The 21,169-nt window shown below is 46.3% G+C and overlaps 1 protein-coding gene across 3 annotated transcripts in view; it reads left to right on the top strand.

Annotated features, from left to right (window-relative positions):
* The window catches only part of DRC3 (dynein regulatory complex subunit 3), a 50,547-nt gene that overhangs the window by 7,264 nt on the left and 22,114 nt on the right, over positions 1–21,169 (top strand). For 2 of the 3 annotated variants that reach the window (XM_049874739.1, XM_049874737.1), the window contains exons 3-5: positions 3,425–3,541; positions 8,019–8,185; positions 17,227–17,373. In XM_049874739.1, the coding sequence (XP_049730696.1) occupies positions 3,425–3,541; positions 8,019–8,185; positions 17,227–17,373 (431 nt within the window). The remainder of the gene's footprint in view (positions 1–3,424; positions 3,542–8,018; positions 8,186–17,226; positions 17,374–21,169) is intronic. The other variant, XM_049874738.1, reaches the window with a different exon arrangement.

The raw sequence follows: 21,169 nt of genomic DNA, 5'->3' as shown, positions 1-21,169 counted from the left end.
TACTTTCTAATTTTATAAGTTTTTGGAAATTATTACAAAATAAATATAGAAAGGAGGGCAAATAAACAACAGAGCTATATGTGACTTCTAGAAAAAACTAGGGGACAAGTTTAGGCCTCTAGAATTATATATATATAGTATATATTTTTGTATACTTATGTATTAATCAGAGCCCTGGTGGCACAGTGGTCAGGTGTTTGGCTGCTAACCAAAAAGTCGGCAGTTCTAATCCACCATCTTCTCCTTGGAAGCCCTATGGGGCAGTTCTGCACTGTCCTATAGGGTCTCTATGAGTCAAAACCAACTGGACGGCAATGGGTTTGTTGGTTGTTTTTTTAAATGTGTTATTCGGAACTCTAATTTTAAATTTTATTGTGGTAAAATATATATTACAAAAAATTGCTATTTTGACTCCTATTAAAGGTTTTCAAATAGATTTGTGTGAAATTTTTTGTGGTAGAATATATATAACAAAACATTTGCAATTTCAACCATTTTTACTGTATAACTGCATTCTAGATATTTCATGTAAGTAGGATCATACAATGTTTGTCCTTTTGGGACTGATTTTTTTCAGTCAGCACAGTGTTTTTAAGGTTCATCCATGTCGTATCATGCATCAGGGTTTCATTTCTCTTTGTGGCTGAGTGATACTCCATTGTGTGTATATACCACATTTTGTTTATCCGTTCATCTGCTGGTGGACATTCAGGTTGTTTTCATCTTTTAGCTATTGTGAATAATGCTGCAGTGAGCATTGGTGGACAAATGTCTATTTGAGTCCGTGCTTTCAAGTTGTTGGGGTATATAACCAGGATTGGAATTGCTGAGTCATGTAATTCCAGGAGCCCTCGTGGTGCAGTGGTTAAAGCACTCGGCTGCTAACTAGAAGGTCAGTGGTTCAAACCCACCAGCTGCTCTGCAGAAGAAAGGTGTGGTAACCTGCTTCTGTAAGGACTGCAGCCTTGGAAACTCTATGGGGCAGTTCTACTCTGTCCTACAGGGTTGCTACGAATTGGAATCAACTTGACAGCATTAGGTTTGGTGGTAATTCTGTGTTTCACTTTTTGAGGAACTATCAAACTGCTTTCCACAGTGGCTGCATTATTTCACATTCCTACCAGCAATAACGAGTGAGGGTTCCAATTTCTGCACGTCCTCACTGACAGTTATTTTGTCTTCTTCTGATAATAGACATCCTAGTGAGAGTGAGGTGATATCACATTATTGTTTTGATTTGCATTTCCCTAATGACTAACAAAGTTGAGTGTCTTTTCATGTGCTCGTTGGCCATTTGTATATCTTCTTTGAAGAAATGTCTATTCAAGTCCTCTGCCTATTTTTTGATTGGGTTGTTTGTCTTTTTGTTGTTGAATTTTAGGAGTTTTTTTTATATGTTCTGGATATTAAGCTCTTACCAGATACACGATTTCCAAATCTTTTCTCCCATTCTGTAGATTGTCTTTCTACTTTCTTGATAATGTCCTACAATGCCCCCCAATTTTTTTTTTATGAAGTCCAATTTATTTTTTTCTTTAGTTGCTTGTACTTTTAATGTCATATCTAAGGATCCATTGTCAAACACAATGTCCAAAGATTTACCGGTTTCTTTCTAACAGTTCTGTGTTCTTAGTTCTTATATTTAGATTATTGACCCCATTTTTAGTAAATTTTTGTATATGGTGTGAGGTAGGGGTACAACTTTATTCTTTTGCATGTGGAGATTCACGTGTCCTAGCATCATTTGTTGAAAAAACTATTCCTTCCCCATTGAATAGACTTGGCACCATGTTGAAAATCAGTTGGCAACAGATGGATTGGTTTATTTCTGGATTCTCAATTCTATTCCATTGGTCTATATGTCTATTCTTATATCAGTACCACACTATCTTGATTACTGTGTCTTTATAGTATGTTTAAAAATCAGGAAGTGTGAGTCCTCCTACTTTGTTCATCTTTTTCAGGATTGTTTTGGCTATTCTGGAACGCTTACAATTCCATATGAATTTAAGGATCAGCATTTCCATTCCTGCAAAAAAAATCTTTTTGGAATTTTGACAGGGATTGTGTTGAATCTGTAGATCGCTTTGCGTAGTATTGACATCTTAACGATATGTCTTCCACTCTATGAACATGAAACATTTTCCATTTATTTAAGTCTTCTTTAATCTCTTTCAGCAGAGTTTTATAATTTTCATTGTGTAAGTCCTTCACGTTTGTGGTTAGATTTATTCCTAAGTATTTGAGTATTTTAGATGCTGTTATAAATGGAATCATTTTCTTAATTTCCTTTTCAGATTGTTCATAGCTGCTATATAGAAACACAACTGATTTTTTTGTGTTAATCTTGTACCACGCAATTTTGCTGAATTCATTTATTAGCTCCAGTAGCCTTCTTGTGGAATCTTTGGGATTTTGTATGTAGAAAGTCATGTCATCTGTGAATAGAGATAGTTTTACTTTTCCTTCCTTTCTGATTTGGATACCTTTTATTTCTTTTTCTTGCATAGCTGCTCTGGCTAGAACTTCCAGTGCAATGTTGAACAGCAGTAGTGAAAGTGGGTACCTTATTTTTTTGTTTCCAATTTTACGGGGAAAGCGATCCATCTTTCATCGTTGAGTATGAGCTTCACTGTGGGTTTTTTTTTTTTTTTTGGTAAATGTCCTTTATCATGTTGAAGAATTTCCTTTTTACTCCTAGTTAATTGCCTGTTGTTGTCATGAAAGGGTGTTGAATTTTGTCAGATGCCTTTCCTGTATCTCAGAACTCTTTTGACTGCAAGTGACAGAAACCAAACTCAAACTGGCCTAAACAGGAAAGGGAAGAGAAGGAATTGGTTTCTGTAATGGGGGCAGGTGGTCTTTAGAAATGGCTGGATCCAGATGCTTAACCACTATCAAGTCTCTTCCTCTTTCTCTCTCTCTATTGTATGGAAGATTTATTCCATCCTCCATATAGAGACATTTGGTTTTGGGTTTTTTTTTTTTTTCCTACTATTTTTCTGCCTCTAATGTCCATGTAGGTACCTGTTTGAGTACATACACAATTGTGTCTTTGCGGACAGATTCCAAGTAGGTAAATTGCAGGGTCAAAGAGCACAAACATTAAACATTTTAGTACACATTGTCAGATCGCCCTCCAAATAGACCGAACCAATTGATTGACCCTCCTGTCAACCGTACACCTCCATCATCCCCCGCAGTGGACCCATTAGGTTTTCCTGTGGCCCTGGGCAACAGCACTTATCACAGCCCTCGCACTATTAGGGGCACAGGGCTCCTCAATGCCCAGCCCACAATGCCGGGCACCTGCGTACTTCAAGGTGGGGTGGGTGGGTTGTGGGACTTTAGGCCTCCCATACACTGGCATAAAACCTTAAGCCAAAGCTGTGACCTACCAAGGTGTCTCCTCCAATTATCTCAGACATCCTCCGGATAGACAACCTCTGGCAGTTTGAGAACCTGAGGAAGCTGCAGCTGGACAACAACATCATTGAGAGGATCGAGGGCCTGGAGAACCTCACCCATCTGGTCTGGCTGGGTAAGGCGCCATCTGTATGCCCGCCCAAATCTAAGATGATGCCCTGCCAAGGTCATTTCCTCCCCAGGGGACAGTAATTGTGCTGACCCTCTGCTGTTAGCCCACCATAAGCCTTGTGCAGCAGAGGCTTCTGTCTGCTGGGAACAAGAACACCATGAGTTGTTAAAGCTTGGGGTCTGAGCTGGGCAAAGCACAGAGGTGTTCTTGGATATGCCAGGAAAGAATATTCTACTCCAACGCACCCAGCCTCTCTGGGAGAGGGACAGAACAGCAGCCACAGACTCCTGTTTAACCTAAACTCAGATTGACAGCTAACTGTGGACCCCACCAGTCAAATCAAACCTGAAATAACCATTACAGCTGCTAATGTGAACTGAGCCCTCACATATGCTAAGCATGAGCCTATATGCTTCTAAATCCGTATGGCAGCCCCATTATAGGGATGAGAACACTGAGGTCATGGCAAGTAAGTGGGGGCATCAGGCTTCCAGCCCAGCCTTGTCTGACTCTAGAGTTGTGTCCCTCACTGCTAAGGCCACAGAGAAATTTGAATAACTGTCACCATCTGCTGGTCTTGTTGGGAGGCACCCTCACATCTGATGAGGGCAGGTGGGCACCTAACAGAGAGAAGGGAATGGGCCTAGGAGTTATTTTCTGTTTAGAACACTGTTTAGTGTTCTAGGGCCATCATAAGAAGTACCACAAATGGGGTAGCTCATAAGAACAGAAATTTATTGTCTCACTGTTGTGGAGGCTGGAAGTCCAAAGTCAGGGCCACTTCGACAGGGCTATGCTCTCCCCAAAGCTTCTAGGGGAAGGTGCTTTCTTGTCTCCCTGGGCTGTTGTAGCTCCAGGCATTCCTTGGCTTGCAGGTGTGTCTTCACGTGGCCATCCTTCCTCTGTGTGTCTGTGTCTCTTCTCCTCTTCTATAAGGACATCACTCAGATGGGATTAGGACCCACCCTACTCTAGTGTGACCTCATGTTAACTGATAACATCTTCAGAGACCCTCTTTCCAAACAAGGTCATGTTCTCTGGTACCGGGGGTTAGGGCTTCAACATATCTTTTAGGGGGACACAATCCAATCCCTAACATGGTCTCATTGAACACCTACAACAACCCTAAGAGATGGATCTCTGTTATAATCCCATTCTACAGATGAGGAACTGAGGCTCAGAGAGGCCAAGTCACTTGGCCAAAGCTATGCAGCCAAGAGTAGCAGAGCTGGGACTCAAATGCACACCTGTCTGACCCTAAAGCCCACATTCCTTCTGGTTACAGGGGTACCCCAGGGCATCATACCTCATGATTTGCCAAACACACTCAGTAACATCTGTGCTGATGTTGCAAGCCAGCAGCAACCCTGTAGGCAGACCTTACTGAGCCATCTCACAGGTACAGAAAGTGAACCTCAGAAAGGCTGGCTGGCCTGACATAGTCACCAGCCCGATGTAGCAGAGGCAGACCACAGCCAGGCACCCCCTTCCCCACCATAGCCCACCTTCATCACCAGAGTCATCTTCTCTAGAAGAGATCCGGACAGTGGGCCTGGGATTGTCATTGCAGTTGTTGTGCAGCCCTGACCCTGAGCCATGTGCCTCTCAGGAAGGCCATCTGACCCCATGATTTGCAGCAAGAGCTAGCAGGCCCAGCAGTCACTTGGACACACAGTCAATGCCATGTGTCCACAGACAGCCCCTGCCAGTCTGACTACCCAGAGAAGGACTTGGTTTCTCCCCTAACAAAAGCCTGTCTCCCTACCAACTAAAGCCCCTGCACCCAGACAGGAAGTCGGCCCTGCTCCCAAGCCTCTCAGCAGTGGAAGTGCATGTTCCCAAAGGTGGCTTGATGCCCAGTACTCCCTGTTATGGGGTAAGGGAGCAGAAAGAGGATGTGCTGGGAGTGAGAGGTTACGCTGCCTTCCTCAGGGGAAGTTCTAGGAGCAGGACTAGTCATCTGGCAACCCAACTATAGCCAGAAAGAGCTGGGTGACTGGGATCTAGGGGGTGCTCTGATGATTCAGCACAGCCCCCACATCTCCAGGCACAGCCAGCTGCCACGGAGCTGGGGGTCCTGAAGCCACTGGCATTGGTTCTCAAAAAGCCAAGCTCACACAGCTCTTTGCAGATTTGCATTCAGGGACGTCAGGGTAGAAGCTTGAAATTGGCTATGGCGGGAGTGTTTACACCACAGAAATTAGCAAGTGTTGCAAATTAGGGCTTTCTCTCCTAGTTATTACACATTTACCAGCATACCACTAGTTCTGGGGGATGGGAGGGTAAGCCACCAAAGAAGAGACCCTGGTGGCCTGGTGGGAAAGGAAGTGTGCAGGCTGGGCATTTGGTGGACCCCAGTTCAAATCCCAGCTCTGACATGAACTGATTCTGCACAAGTCATTTTACCTCTCTGAACCTCAGCTCCTGTGTGTGCCGTGTGACCTTGGGGATATTACCACTCTCCTCTGAACCTTGGGTTCCTCATCTACGAAATAGTTGCTCATCCACCTAGTGATGATTACCATACTGTGAGGATTGAATAGGTAATACTTGCGTTATGGATTAAATTGTGTCCCCAAAAATATGTATTGTAAATCCTAACTTCTATGCCTGTAGTTGGAAACCCTGGTGATATAGTGGTTAAGAGCTATGGATGCTAACCAAACGGTCAGCAGTTCAAATCCACAAGGTGCTCCTTGGAAACCCTGTGGGGCAGTCCTACTCTGTCCTATAGGGTCACTATGAGTTGGAATCGCCTCGAAGGCAACGGGGTTTTTTTTTGTTTTGTTTTCGTTTTTTATGCCTGTAGTTATAATCCCATTTGGGAATGGGTTGTCTTTGTTATGGTAACAAGACAGGATTAGTGTAAGGTGTCTGTTGAGTCAATCTCTTTTGAGATATAAAAGAGATTAAACAGGCAAGCAAGAGAAGCAGGAATGGGGAAGAGAGATGCCAAGCACATGAAGATCAGGGGCAGAAGTTCAGAAGAGACAAGGACCTTCCTCCAGAGCTGACAGAGAGAGAAAGCCTTCCCCAAGAGCCAGCACCTGAATTCAGACTTCTAGCCTCCTCGACTGTGAGAAAATAAATTTTCTGTTTGTTAAAGCCATCACTTGGCTGAGTGGACACGGGAATACAGGGTGGAGAGAAGGAGTGTGCTGTCTCATTAGGGGGAGAGCCAAAAAAACCCAAACCCACTGCCGTCGAGTCGATGCCAACTCATAGCGACCCTACAGGCAGAGTAGAACTGCCCCCACTGAGTTTCCAAGGAGCGCCTGGTGGATTCGAACTGCCGACCTTTTGGTTAGCAGCTGTAGCTCTTAACCACTACGCCACCAGGGTTTCCAGGGGGAGAGCAGCTGGGAGTATATAGCAAGGTGTGTATAATATTTGTATGAGAGACTGACTTGACTTGTAAACTTTCACTTAAAGCACAATGAAAATAAAAATAAAAAAAATTTTAAGTGCCTTAAAAAAAAAAAAAAAGCCATTCACTTGTGGTATTTCTGTTATAGCAGCACTGGATACCTGAGATAGCATGTAAAGAGCCTGGCATAGAGAAGGGACACTAAATTAGTAGTCTCAGCTGCCATCAGGGAAGTGACATCTCCTAATCACAGCCCATCAGCATCACCTGATTACAGAGGAGGCTAAAGTAAGATGTGGTTAAACTGTTCCCACATCACCTTGTAAATGTGGTTGCTCGCAGTTATCATCATGAGATTTCCAAGCTCAGGACAAATTCCCTGTTTTGACCTCTGGGCCACTGGTGTTTCAGAATAGAATTGCAACCCGGAACCTCCACGAACCCTGAGAACCTGTGGTGGGACAAAAAGTACTTTTATTCACAGAGGTTGGAGATTTGAGCTGGGAGGATTCTGAGGTCTCTATAGGTGTTGAGAAGGAGCCTAAGCCAGCTGTGAGGTAGCAGGAGAGCCTGGCCAGCCATGAGTCACAAGAGGACAAGATGAACTCTGGTACCACCATTGTTAGCTGGGTGATTTGGAGCAAGTCACAAAGCCTTTCTGAGCCTCAGCTTCCAGCTTGATAAAATGGTGAGGGAGACTCCAAACCACCACTCGAGTTGTTGTTGAGGTGCACACCCACTCACTCTATAAAGTGGTCAATGCTGAGCCAGTGGGAGGTGGTGGTACTGGGTACCCATGGGTATAAGGGAAGAGAACTCTACAGTGGCCTCCCCCTGGGAAATGCACATGAGCATTTTCATCTCAGAACAATGATGTGTGTTCCCACTCAGAAAGACGATGGGGCCGGGGTTCTGGAGCAGAACTGGAGAAGGTGGTAAGAATGTGGAGCCACAGGAGAGAATCTATGCAAGGCTCCTAGAAACTCACCAACCACCCAACAGTGAGTCTAGTCTTGGCCCCACAGCTCGACCTAGAACTCACCAAGCATGAAGGAGCCTGGTGACTTTACTTCAGGACAGTTCATCCCTAACCCAGCCATTCCCACCTCCTAGATCTGTCCTTCAACAACATCGAGACCATTGAGGGGCTGGACACACTGGTGAACCTGGAGGACCTGAGCTTGTTCAACAATCGCATCTCCAAGATCGACTCCCTGGATGCACTGGTCAAGCTGCAGGTGCTGTCCCTGGGCAACAACCAGATCTTCAACATGATGAATGTAAGTGGCCAGCAGCAGTGGTGGGTACCAGGGGGACTGGGCTGAGGGTGGGCCATAGAACAGCTGGGGCTGCTGTTGGTGGTGTTCGTGCCAGGGGCCATGTAGGACTGGGGTTCCAGGTATTCCCTTTTCTTCAAAAAGCCAGAAATCTAGGTTGTTCCATGAGAGACTTGGTAAGGTTTAAATACCACGCTTACATTTCTAATCCTTAGAAGCGAGAGACACAGTAGCTGCAACAGTAGGCTCAAACATAGCCATGATTGTGAGGATGGCACAGTGCCGGGCAGTGTTTTGTTTTGTTGTACATAGGGTCGCTAGGAGTTGGAACTGACTTGACAGCACCTAACAACGATAACAACAACCCTTACAACAACACTGTTAAGCCAATATTATCACTCTCAATTTTCTGGGAAGCAAATTGGAGCCCAGAGCTTAACCCTTACAACAACACTGTTAAGCCAATATTATCACTCTCAATTTTCTGGGAAGCAAATTGGAGCCCAGAGCTTAAGTAACAAGTGAAGGCCACATGGTAAGTGGCAGACTAAGGATTCTATTTGCATAATATACAGTGAAGACTGTGAGAGCTGGAACTTGACAGGACTGCCTTGTTTTTCCGGCTCTGCTAAGTCTTTTGCCTTTGAGAAGGTGCAGTCTTACCACTTTTCTGTTGATCATTTTAGTGAAAAATATTTGAGTTTTGCTTCTCTGACAGGTTTCTGCCTCACACAGTTTCCAGGTTTTGCAGGTTTTACTATCTATCATAGTTAGTATGTTATATAGCACAATTGTATTTATATATATAAAACAAGGTGTTAAAATTGAGTTTTACACTACCACAAGAAACCAAAAAGTGCTACATAAATGGAAAAACATACAATGCTCATGGATAGATAGACTCAACATTGTGAAAATGACAATTCTACCCAAAGCAATTTATAAATACAATGCAATCCCTATCCAAATACCAGCAACATTCTTTAAAGAGATGGAAAAACTAATCATTAACTTTATATGGAAAGGGAAGAAGCCCCAGATAAGTAAAGCACTATTGAAGAAGAATAAAATAGAAGGACTCACGCTACCTGACCTCAGAACCTACGATACAGCTATGGTAGTCAAAACAGCTTCTGTCTGGAGGGGAGATGAGAGAGCAGACGAGTTCGGAAGCTAGCCAAATGGACACGAAAATGGAGAGTGGAGAGAAGGGGTGTGCTGTCTCATCGCGGGGGAGACGCACTAAGATTATAGAGCAACGTGTATATAAATTTTTATAGGAGAGACTGACTTAATTTGTGAACTTTCACTTAAAGTACAATAAAAATTAAACAAAAAAAGCCTGGTACTGGTACAATGACAGCTGCATTCACCAATGGAACAGAATTGAGAATCCAGATATAAATCCAACCACCTATGGTCACCTGATCTTCAACAAGGACCCAAAGCCCATCAAATGGGGAAAAGACAGTCTTTTTAACAAATGGTGCTGCAAAACTGGATGTCCATCTGCAAAAAAATGAAACAGGACCCATACCTCACACCATACGCAAAAACTAATTCAAAATGGATTAAAGACCTAAATATAAAGCCAAAAACTATAAAGAGCATAGAAGAAAAAATAGGATCAATACTAGAGGCCCTAATACACGGCATTAACAGGATACAAACCATAACTAACAACACACAAACACCAGAAGAAAAGCTAGATAACTGGGATCTTCTAAAACTAAACACTCATCAAAAGACTTCACCATAAGAGTAAAAAGAGAACCTACAGACCTGGGAAAAATTTTTTGGCTATTACAAATCAGACAAAGATCTAATCTCCAAAATCTATGAGAAAATCCAACACCTCTATAACAAAAAGATAATCCAATTAAAAAATGGGCAAAGGAAATGAACAGACACTTCACCAAGGAAGACATTCAAACAGCTAAAAGACACATGAGGAAATACACACGATCTCTAGCCATTAGAAAAATGCAAATCAAAACCATGATGAGATACCATCTCATCCCAGCATTACTGGCAGAAATCAAAAAACAGGAAATAACAAATGTTGGAAAGGCTGCTGGGAGATTGGAACTCTTATGCACTGCTGGTGGGAATGCAAAATGATACAACCATTCCTTAAAAAGCTAGAAATAGAAATATCATATGATCCAGCATTCCCACTCCTAGGAATATACCCTGGAGAAACAAGAGTCATCTCACGAATAGACATATGCATACCCGTGTTCATTGCAGCATTGTTCACAACAGCAAAAAAGATGGAAACAACCTAGATGTCCATCAACAGATGAATAGATAAACTGTGGTACATATGCACAGTGGAGTACTACACAATGATAAAGAACAATGATGAATCTGCAAAAGCATCTCACAACGTGGATGAATCTGGAGGCATCAAGCTGAGTGAAATAAGTCAATCACAAAAGGACAAATATTGTATGAGGTCACTACTATAAAAATTCCTGAAAAGGTTTACACACAAAAAGAAACAATCTTTGATGGTTACAAGGGAGGGGAGGGGTGGGGATGGAAAAACACTAAATAGACAATAGGTAAGTGGTAACATTGGTGAAGGGTAAGACAATACACAATACTGGGGAAGCCAGCACAGCTTGTACAAGATAAGGTCACGGAAGCTCCATAGACACATCCAAACTCCCTGAGGGACTGAATTGCTGGGCTGAGGGCTGTGGGGTCCATGGTTTTGGCGAACATCTAGCTCAGTTGGCGTAACATAGTTTATAAAGAAAATGTTCTACATTCTACTTTGTTGAGTAGCTTCTGCGGTCTTAAAAGCCTGTGAGTGGCCAAGATATTCCACTGGTCTTACCCCTTCTGGAACAAGGGAGAATGAAGAAAACTAAAAACAAGGGAAAGATTAGTCCAAAGGACTAATGGAACCACATCTACCACGGCCTCCATCAGACTGAGTCCAGTACAACTGGATGGTGCCTCATTACCACCACTGACTGGTCTGACAGGGATCACAATAGAGGATCCCAGACAGAGCTGGAGAAAAATGTAGAAGAAAATTCTAACTCACAAAAGAAGACCAGAGTTACTGGCCTGACAGAGACTGGAGAAGCCCTGAGAGTATGGCCCTTGGACACCCTTTTAGCTCAGTAATGAAGTCACTCCTGAGGTTCACCCTTCAGCCAAAGATTAGACAGGCCCATAAAACAAAACAAGACTAAAGGGGCACACCAACCCTGGGGCAAGAACCAGAAGGCAGGAAGGGATAAGAAGAGTGGTAATATGGAACCCAAGTTTGAGAAGGGAGAGTGTTGACATGTCATTGGGTTGTTAACCAATGTCATAAAACAATATGTGTACTGTTTAGTAAGAAATAATAAGTTTGTCCTGTAAACCTTCATCTACAGTATAATAAAAAAATTATAGAGATGTTAAAAAAAAAATTGAGTTTTAACAGTGCCCCAGTACAATGTCTGGCACATAATAAGAGTTTAGCCAGTGCCTTCTCTACCCATTATACTACCCAAAGAAATAGTAAACAAACCAGGAAGATTCATAATATTTTTGTCTGATGCTTCCATTAACTTATTTGCGTGATGTGAGAATTGGAGGATAACCTATCGACTTCCTTTCTTTACAGATTCTGGCAATGATCCCTATAAACATCCAAAACTGCGTTGATTGAGGTTGTTACAGGTCAATATATTTTTTGCAAATAGCAAAAATAAAATAAATAAATACCACACTCATTGCAACAAAACATTGAGGGCCAGTGGGTACCAGTCACACTGCTTTTTCCCTAAACCCCACGCTCATTAACAAACATCCACTGAGGTGAGGGCCTATGGGATATGGGGCATGTGTACTGGGCTCAGTGGATACAGAGATGAACAAGGTATGGCCCACCTAATGAAGACACAAGGTAGCCAGGAACCAGTGTCATAAGGAGGAGTAAAGCAAGGCCTGCAGGTGGAGGGAGGATACCTGGGGGACCAGGTCTGTCCATGTGAGGTGCAGTGGACATTGGTTATCTTGGGGAGAGGAAAGCTGCCCTCCTGCATCCTCTGCCCACACCCTCACCAGGCTCATCAGTGAGATTTCTGCATCTGAGACCTTGAATCTTGGGGTCTAGGCAAGCCAGACAAGGAACAGCTGGGCAGGCTCATGGCAGCTGGGCTGGGGCTGAGAGCCTGGGGGCTAGGGGTATAGCAGCATCTGTGGACCCTGTGTCAGACGTGACCCCATGATGACCTTATCACACTGCTTTTGGGCCAGGACCATGTTCTTCAGCCTGTTCCCCAGTTCCAGGCGCGCCTGATATCCTTTCAAGGGTCCTTTTCTGCTTAGGTCAGTCAGATGGCCTGGGTTCACCTCTCAGCTGCACACACCTCAGCTGCACACTTGACCTTTCTGTGACTCAGTGTCCTCATCTGTAAGAGGGACAGCATGGGTATACCCTGCCTTTCAAGGCTGCCCCAGGGGCTCATGAGAGAATGAGGGGCTGGCTGGAGTAAGTTCTCCACAAACAGAGAATATTGTAGCTGCGATCACTCCTAGGAGGGTGTTGGGCGTGAAGGTGACTTTGGATCTGATTCAATGAAATGTTAACATTTTACCAGCCAGCAGAAGGAAAGGCTTCCCAGGAGGAGGGAAAAGTGTGAGCAAATTCTGAAGGAGAACTTGAGAATGCCAACCTGGCCAGGGTCGTTAGGACCCCAAGATCCCTGGAGAGCTGGAGGGTATGCAGACAGGGGGCCAAGGACAGGAATTGGGGCCTCAGCGCAGACCCCTTGAATGGCATCAGAAGCACTGGGGAGCCATGAACGCTTTTGAGCTGGGGTGTGTTGGGGCAGGTATGTAATTCAAGGAGGAAACCTGGGGACAATGAGGGTGGGCTTGCAGGGGCTTTGAGTGAGGGTGACCAAAGGCTGGCTCCATCAGAAGGAAGAAGACTTGCAAGTAACAAGCTCAGCCCAGCTGGCTGAGTGCAAAGCCGAGATGAGGCTGGTGCCACTGGCTGTTGGGGTGGTCTCCCAAAAAGCTGGAGGGAGTGAGGGGGAGAAGGAAGACCAGTATCCAGGTGTATTACTGAGGTTGCTGCTGGAGGTGATCGGGGCTCAGAAACATCCAGAATGTCTCCCAGACTTGAACCCCTGCAGGCCTGGAGCCAGGGCATTTACCCACCACCCCTGTTCCTCAGGGGCTGAGGGGTACCCCAGGAGTATTAACCCTCCTGCTGGGCTGGGTGGGCTTCGGTGGCTTCAAAGCTGCCTCTGAGGCCAAAGTGGGACAGCTGGGGAGCTGTCAGCAAGTCTTTAACAGCAACAGCCAGGCCCTGATGCTGAGGAAGGTTGGTGGCACAATGGTTGGCCTTGCAAGGAGGGGTGGGCTCCAGGCCTAAACATCAGTGATCTTTAAGGACACAGGCTCCTCTCTGCCCTCAGCACAGGCAGCTCCTCACTGCTGCCAGCCAATACCCTCAAGGCCACATGTAGCAGAAGTGAGGGAAGGTGGGGGAGGGAGAGAGACAGATATCCCCTCAATGGGAACTGAGAGCCCTTCCCTTTAGTCGGGTTGGGCCATCTTCGGGACCCCACCCACCCTGAGAACAGCACCTCAGGGCTGGGCTGGGCATCCGCTGAGTTATCATAGGTGTTCAGCCTGTCCAGGGCAAACCCTGCAGACGTTTGGCCTCAAAAGTCTGCAAGATCGGAAGATGAATGGTCTAGGCCCACCAGCCTTCTTTAGGGTTCAAGTTCTGATTGTTCAGTTTGCTGCTTTGCAGAGGTGGAACAGCCACATGCCCCCCACCCTCACCACGGGCCACTGAGTGAGGCACGGAGGGTAGGAGAACTGAGCGGGGGCTGCGAACTGGGGTTGGCCTGTGTTCATACCTCAGCACTGCTGCTACCAGCCATCTGAACTGGGCCAGTGATGCATTCTGGGTGCCCAGGTACTCATCAGTACAGTAGGAATGATAATAGTTCCTACCATGAAAATCAATTAGAGAGTGTTAAGGGCCAATACAGGGCCTAACACATGGTAGGTACACAGGAAATGATAGCCATCAAGAAGTTTCCAATCAAAGGTTAACCGCAGACAGCCCCAAATCCTACAACTCAGAAGTATTTCTGAGCATTTGGCAGGTTTTTCTGCCTCGGTGAGTCCAATATCTGAGAGCCTAGGTGTCAGTGACTCCCTTTTGGATGTCTTGTGATGTCAAGCCTTTGGACATGTGCATTTAAACTTTGGTGACTGTCTTAGTCATCTAGTGCTGCTGTAACAGAAATACCACAAGTGGATGGCTTTAACAAAGAGAAGTTTATTCTCTCACAGTCTAGTAGGCTACGAGTCCAAATTCAGGGTGTCAGCTCCAGGGGAGTGCTTTCTCTTTCTGTCAGCTCAGGAGGAAGGTCCTTGTCATCAATCTTTCCTTGGTCCAGGAGCATCTCTGCGCAGGAACCCTGGGTCCAAATTACATGCTCTTCTCCCGGTGCTTCTTTCTTGGTGGTATGAGGTCCCCGTGTCTGTCTGCTCGCTTCTCTCTTTTATATCTCAAAAGAGATTGGCTTAAGACACTACCTAATCTTGTAGACCTCCTCATCAGTATAACTGTCGCTAATCCATTTTATTACATCATAGTGATAGGATTTACAACATATAGGGAAATCACATCAGAAGATAAAATGGTAGACAATCATACAATCATACAAGGGAATCATGACCTCGCCAAGTTGACAGATATTTTTCGGGGACACAATTCAATCCATGACAGTGACCTTGTCAAATTGCCTCTGTGGAAGTGGAACCATTTACAAACCCACCAGCCATTATGAGTAGACCTGCTTCCTTCACCCTCTACAGCACACAAGGTTATCAAACTTCTCTTTTACCAATTTGAAAAGTGGAAACTGGAATCTCTCTGAGAGATCTCTTAAAATTAAAGCAGCTCCTGTACCCCTTCCATACACACTTAAAAATCTCCAGTGGCTCCCATTGTCCTGAGATCCAAATTCAAACTCTGGACCACCAGACCCCATGAGCCCATGGGCTCATGCACCAGCCCTGCCCTCATCTCCAGTCTGTCTTGAGTCCCCTCACCCACCTCATCCCTGTGCTGCAGCCTCTGGCTTTCTCATAGAGAGCTCTACCCATCCACAGGCTGCAGCCCAGGCCTCTTTGTAGCTCCTGGTCCTGGTGAGTTCTGTCCTGCCCCAGGGCCTTTGTCTGTGCTGTTCTTGCTTCCAGGAATGCACTTCCCTCTGCTCTCCATATCCGTGGCTGGCTCCTTCAGGTCTCAGCTTAAACGCTACCTCCCCAGAGAGACCTTCTTTGTGTTCCCTAACTAAAGAAACCACTCTGCTCTTTCTCTTACAGCACCATATACATGTTCCTTGTAGCGCTCACCCCAAACCTTATGCTCTTACCTACTTTTAAAATCTGGTTGTCCTCTGCCCCTAGAATGTAAGCTCTTGCTACCAGGCAGGGACCACGTGGGCTTTCTTCCCTGCTGTGTCCCCCAGGCCTGGCACATGACTGCAGCCTGGTCAGCTTTATAATGCTTGTTGAATGAATAACAAATGATTGAAAGGAGTACCTTCAGGAAAGGAGATTAGGTCTGTTTTTTATCTTTTGCAAAGGTCAGTGTCTAGGTGTTCAGAAGGTGAGAACGAATAAAACGTCAGCCATCTTATTAATTTTTCCCCCGTTTCACTAAAAATAGAATATAGGAAAAATGAATGGCAGTTAGTAGAATGTTATCCAGTTAACCAAGGTTAATTTTAAGTTGGCTTCCACTTAATGTAAGAGATTTAGATCTTTCTCAGGGCTTTACAAACTAGAGAGGCAGTGCCTATTCCGAGTCCCTGCTAAATAATAAGATCAACTACCAGTTGAGTGCTTATTAGGTGCCAGGTGCACTTCTAAATGCATTTCATAGTTTATTTCATTTGGTATTTATAATACCTATAAAACACACAGCATTTTTTTTTATAATTTTTATTGTGCTTTAAGTGAAAGTTTACAAATCAAGTCAGTCTCTCACACAAAAACTCATATACACCTTGCTACACACTCCCAATTACTCTCCCTCTAATGAGACTTTTCACGTCTCTTTTCATGTCCATTTTGCCAGCTTCTAACCCCCTCCAGCCTCTCATCTCCCCTCTAGGCAGGAGATGTCAACATAGTCTCAAGTGTCCACCTGATCCAAGAAGCTCACTCCTCACCAGCATCCCTCTCCAACCCATTGTCCAGTCCAATCCATGTCTGAAGAGTTGGCTTTGGGAATGGTTCTTGTCCTGGGCCAACAGAAGGTCTGGGGACCATGACCAGTGGGGTCCTTCTAGTCTCAGTCAGACCATTAAGTCTGGCCTTTTTATGAAAATTTGAGGTCTGCATCCCACTGCTTTCCTGCTCCCTCAGGGGTTCTCTGTTGTGTTGCCTATCAGGGCAGTCATCGGCTGTAGCCGGGCACCATCTAGTTCTTCTGGTCTCAGGATGATGTAGTCGCTGGTTCATGTGGCCCTTTCTGTCTCCTCATAATTGCCTTGTGTCCTTGGTGTTCTTCATTCTCCTTTGATCCAGGTGGGTTGACACCAATTGATGCATCTTAGATGGCCACTTGCTAGTGTTTAACACCCCAGACGCCACTCTGCAAAGTGGGATGCAGAATGTTTTCTTAATAGATTTTATTATGCCAATTGACTTAGATGTCCCCTGAAACCATGGTCCCTAGACCCCTGCCCTTGCTACACTGGCCTTTGAAGCGTTCAGTTTATTCAGGAAGCTTCTTTGCTTTTGGTTCACACACAGCATTCTTATACCCTGTTTTATGAACAGAGACATTGGCCCTCACAGATGTTAGATAATTTGCCCAAGGTCTCACAGTTAGGATATGAGCCCAGGTCTGCTTGATTCCTTGGAGTCTGCCCTTCCACCCAGAGCCCCCTTACCTGTCGCTCCACCCAGTGAGTGCTGGGCGGAAAGGCTTCCAGGTGTGCCTGCAGCCCAGTGACAAGAAGGCAAACGGGGCCTTTTCTCTATCTCCTCCCCAGGTCATCTACCTGCGGCGATTCAAGGACCTGCGGACACTCAGTCTCTCTGGGAACCCCATCTCCGAGGCGGAGGATTACAAGATGTTCGTCTGTGCCTACCTTCCTGACCTCGTGTACCTGGACTTCCGGCGTATCGACGACCTCACGGCAAGTGTCTCCCTCCCCCTCAGCCACCAGATTATGAGACAGAGCCTTTGGGCCCAAGTTCACGGGGAGAAGGCACTGAGCAGGAGCTCCCCATCCCTCTTCAGAGTGCTTTGTGTCTGCCCTATCAGAACCATTCCCCAGAGTCCTCACGGTCACTGCCAAGTGTGTGCTCGCAGGCCTGGCCCCTCCCACCCGTGATCTCAGGGCCCCTCACAGCCTTCGCAGTGTCCGCTTTCCAGATGCAGAAACTGAGGTGGCCAAAAGAGGGCCAGCCACTAACCCAGGGTCACCAGGAGCCACACCCAGTTCCCTGGCCCCAGTCAGCCTGCTGGCACCTCACACACCTAGCCCCTGCATTGTTCTTTGCTGCGTCTATCCCAGCCTTTGAAGTGAGCTCTGCCCTCACACCAGCTCACTAATGAGGTGGCTGATGCCTGGGCCTCATGACTCACGGGTAGCCTGGGCCCAAAGCCAGGTGTCCAAAGCCAGTCGCACTCTGGCCCCTTTCATTGTGTCTCTGCCAGAGCACTGTTTGCAGCATGGTCTGTCTGTGGCCACTTTCTCCTTCAGAGAAAAGAAAAAAGGCCAGCACAACCATGAAGCCTTGGGCGGCAGGGCCGTGGTATCCCTGGTGCCAGGTGCGGGGAACCGAGGACCGCACACCCTGCTGCTCTTCTTGCAACACCTTCGGGAGAAGGGAGACTGTGTTGGGGACACTAAGGGATTCAGAGGCCAGCCCTAGTCTTCGCCCTAGCCCTGCACAGCCTGGGCCCCAGAGCAGCCCCCACAGTGGACGAGGGTGTCCCAGGTACAGTGACCCCTTCACCAGCACCTCCTCAGGAAGTCCATGGGATAGGTCAGGGCCAGAGAGCTGCCCCTTCGCTGACCGTGGGGTCTCTCTCCTGTAACAGTCTGAGAATCTGAGGTTTTGAATACTAAGACTCTTGAGTCTTGTTTTTTTTTTTTTTTTTTTTTTCATTTAGATAATTATTTTAAAGGCAGCATGGGCACAAGTGCTTGGGCTAGTCAAAGATCTGTTTGGGTGAGTTTTGCTTGTTACGAAACCATGGGACATCCCGACACTGCAGTTACCGGAGCGCCTTCCCAGGCACTCTCCTCCGTCCTCTGAAGCTCCCATAGAGAGCGGGCAGGACGCCTGGGCCTCCCCAGGGCACCATGAGGAGACTATAGTTTCTTTCAAGATTCAGAAACTTGGCTAGAATCACCAAGATAAAGAGTGATAGAAAGGTCATGGAAGCGGAGTTCTGCAAGGCAGGGGCACCTGGGATCCCCCATCCCCATCACCATCTGACTTGGCACTGACCACAGACCACCCCTAGCCCCTGGCTCCCTGGCTCCGTAGGACTTGGGTAGTGAAATAGCCAGGCACAGCCACAGGCTAACCAGGAGCTAGGGCAGGCTCACAGGGCCTCTTAACTCCACAGGCTTTCTCTTATTTTCTTCCAGGCCACTTTCATCAAGGCCCTGCCTGAGCAGGGCCTCACCTCACTCCAGCCTTGAGGAGTGAAGGGGTCCCAGCTGAGGCCACAGAGAGGGCAGGGGCTGCAAGCTTGGGGGGCTGTGTGTGCCAGGGAGAGGGAAGGTGGCAGGTGGGGACAGGGACCAGGTCAGCAAGGCTCATTCTGTTGGAGATGGGGGCCATGGAGAAGTCTAAGCAGATGGGGTGTCACTCAGCAGTTCAGGGATTTGGTGACTGGTATGGGGAAGAGAGTAAGGGAGAGATGAGGTGACGAGTCTAGGAAGCGGGCATCTTAGAGAGAGGAGACAGTGGCCACATGGGGGGCAGAGCTGTGAGAAGGGAGGAGGAGGGATGGGTACCAGACACTTCTACAATTTAAACTTATTTATTGAAGTATAAATATATAAAGAAGCAGAATGTAAGTACACAGTTCTAGAAATAACAAGAGACTTTTAGAAGAATTTCAACTCTGTGTAAGATAGATGATGATAGAAGGAAATATAAGCTGTTTTGTAGCCAAGGAGCCCCACCAAAGTGGAGGATAGGATAACGTGTGTAATGGCAGCATGTGGGTGTGAGGCCGGTGGGGGGCTCAGGCAGTACCTGGGGATGGAGCTGGACAGACCCAGGGGGAAAGCCCAGCTCAGCCAGAGCTCTTATGGGCCAGTACGCTGGGAGGGGGACAGTACAGGTGGAAGTGCGGGAGGAAGGATGAGGGCTGAGAGTATCCACAAGGGTTGGTGTGCAGTAGGCTGACTGAGCCCAGAGGGTCCCAGAAGGCTTCCCCCAGGAAGTGGCTTTTGAGCTGGGAGTCTGTGAAATGGGCAGGAGTTGGCTGGCCAAAGGAGCGGCCAGGCAGAAGGCCCTGGGTCAGGAGGTGGCATGCTGAGCAGGCTGGCAGTGGTGCTCAGAGAGCTGGAGAGACAGTGTGAGACAGGGGAGATGAGAGAGGCTCCAGAGCCTTGACGGCCATGCGGGGAGCTGGTTCTTCCCCTAAACCCAAGAGGAAGCTGTAAGAGGTAAGCGAGGGGCTCACAAGAACAGATGTGCAGACAGTAAAGACAACTCTGACTGCTTGCTGGATGGAGAACAGATTAGAGGAGGGATGGGATGGGGGAGATCAGCTGAGAGGCTGCGGCAGGGGTCACCACAGGAGATGCTGCTGAGATGTGACCAGATTGGATGAGTGTTGTTGTTGTTGTTAGGTGCCATCGAGTTGGTTCTGACGCATAGCAACCCTATGCACAACAGAACGAAACACTGCCCAGTCCTGCACCATTACAATCGTTGTTATGCTCGAGCTCATCGTTGCAGCCACTGTGTCAATCCACCTCGCTGAGGGTCTTCCTCTTTTCCGCTGACCCTGTACTCTGCCAAGCGTGATGTCCTTCTCCAGGGACTGATCTCTCCTGGCAACATGTCCAAAGTATGTAAGACACAGTCTCACAATTCTTGCTTCTAAGGAGCATTCTGGTTGTACTTCTTCTAAGACAGACTTGTTCGTTCTTCTGGCAGTCCATGGTATATTCAATATTCTTCGCCAACACCACAATTCAAAGGCGTCAACTCTTCTTCGGTCTTCCTTATTCACTTTCCAGCTTTCACACGCATATGATGTGATTGAAATACCATGGCTTAGGTCAGGTTCACCTTAGTCTTCAAGGCGACATCTTTGTTCTTCAACACTTTAAAGAGGTCCTTTTTAGCACATTTACCCAATGCAATGTGTCTCTTGATTTCTTGGCTGCTGCTTCCATGGCTGTTGATTGTGGATCCAAGTAAAATGAAATCCTTGACAACTTCAATCCTTTATCCATTTATGATGATGTTGTTCATTGGTCCAGTTGTGAGGATTTTTGTTTTCTTCATGTTGAGGTGTAATCCATACTGAAGGCTGTGATCTTTGATCTTCATTAGTAAGTGCTTCAAGTCGTCTTCACTTTCAGCAAGCAAGGTTGTGTCATCTGCATAGCGCAGGTTGTTAATGAGTCTTCCTCCAATCCTGATGCCCCATTCTTCTTCATATAATCCAGCTTCTCATATTATTTGCTCAGCATACAGATTGAATAGGTATGGTGAAAGAATACAAACCTGACGCACACCTTTCCTGTCTTTAAACCAATCAGTATCCCCTTGTTCTGTCCCAACAACTGCCTCTTGGTCTATGTACAGGTTCCTCATGAGCACAATCAAGTGTTCTGGAATTCCCATTCTTCGCAATGTTATCCATAATTTGTTATGATCCGCACAGTTGAATGCCTTTGCATAGTTAATAAAACACAGGTAAACATCCTTCTGGTATTCTCTGCTTTCAGC

The sequence above is a fragment of the Elephas maximus genome, chromosome 2, assembly GCF_024166365.1.
Source record: "Elephas maximus indicus isolate mEleMax1 chromosome 2, mEleMax1 primary haplotype, whole genome shotgun sequence".
Lineage (NCBI taxonomy): Eukaryota > Metazoa > Chordata > Mammalia > Proboscidea > Elephantidae > Elephas > Elephas maximus.
This window is presented reverse-complemented; position numbering and strand designations above follow the sequence as displayed.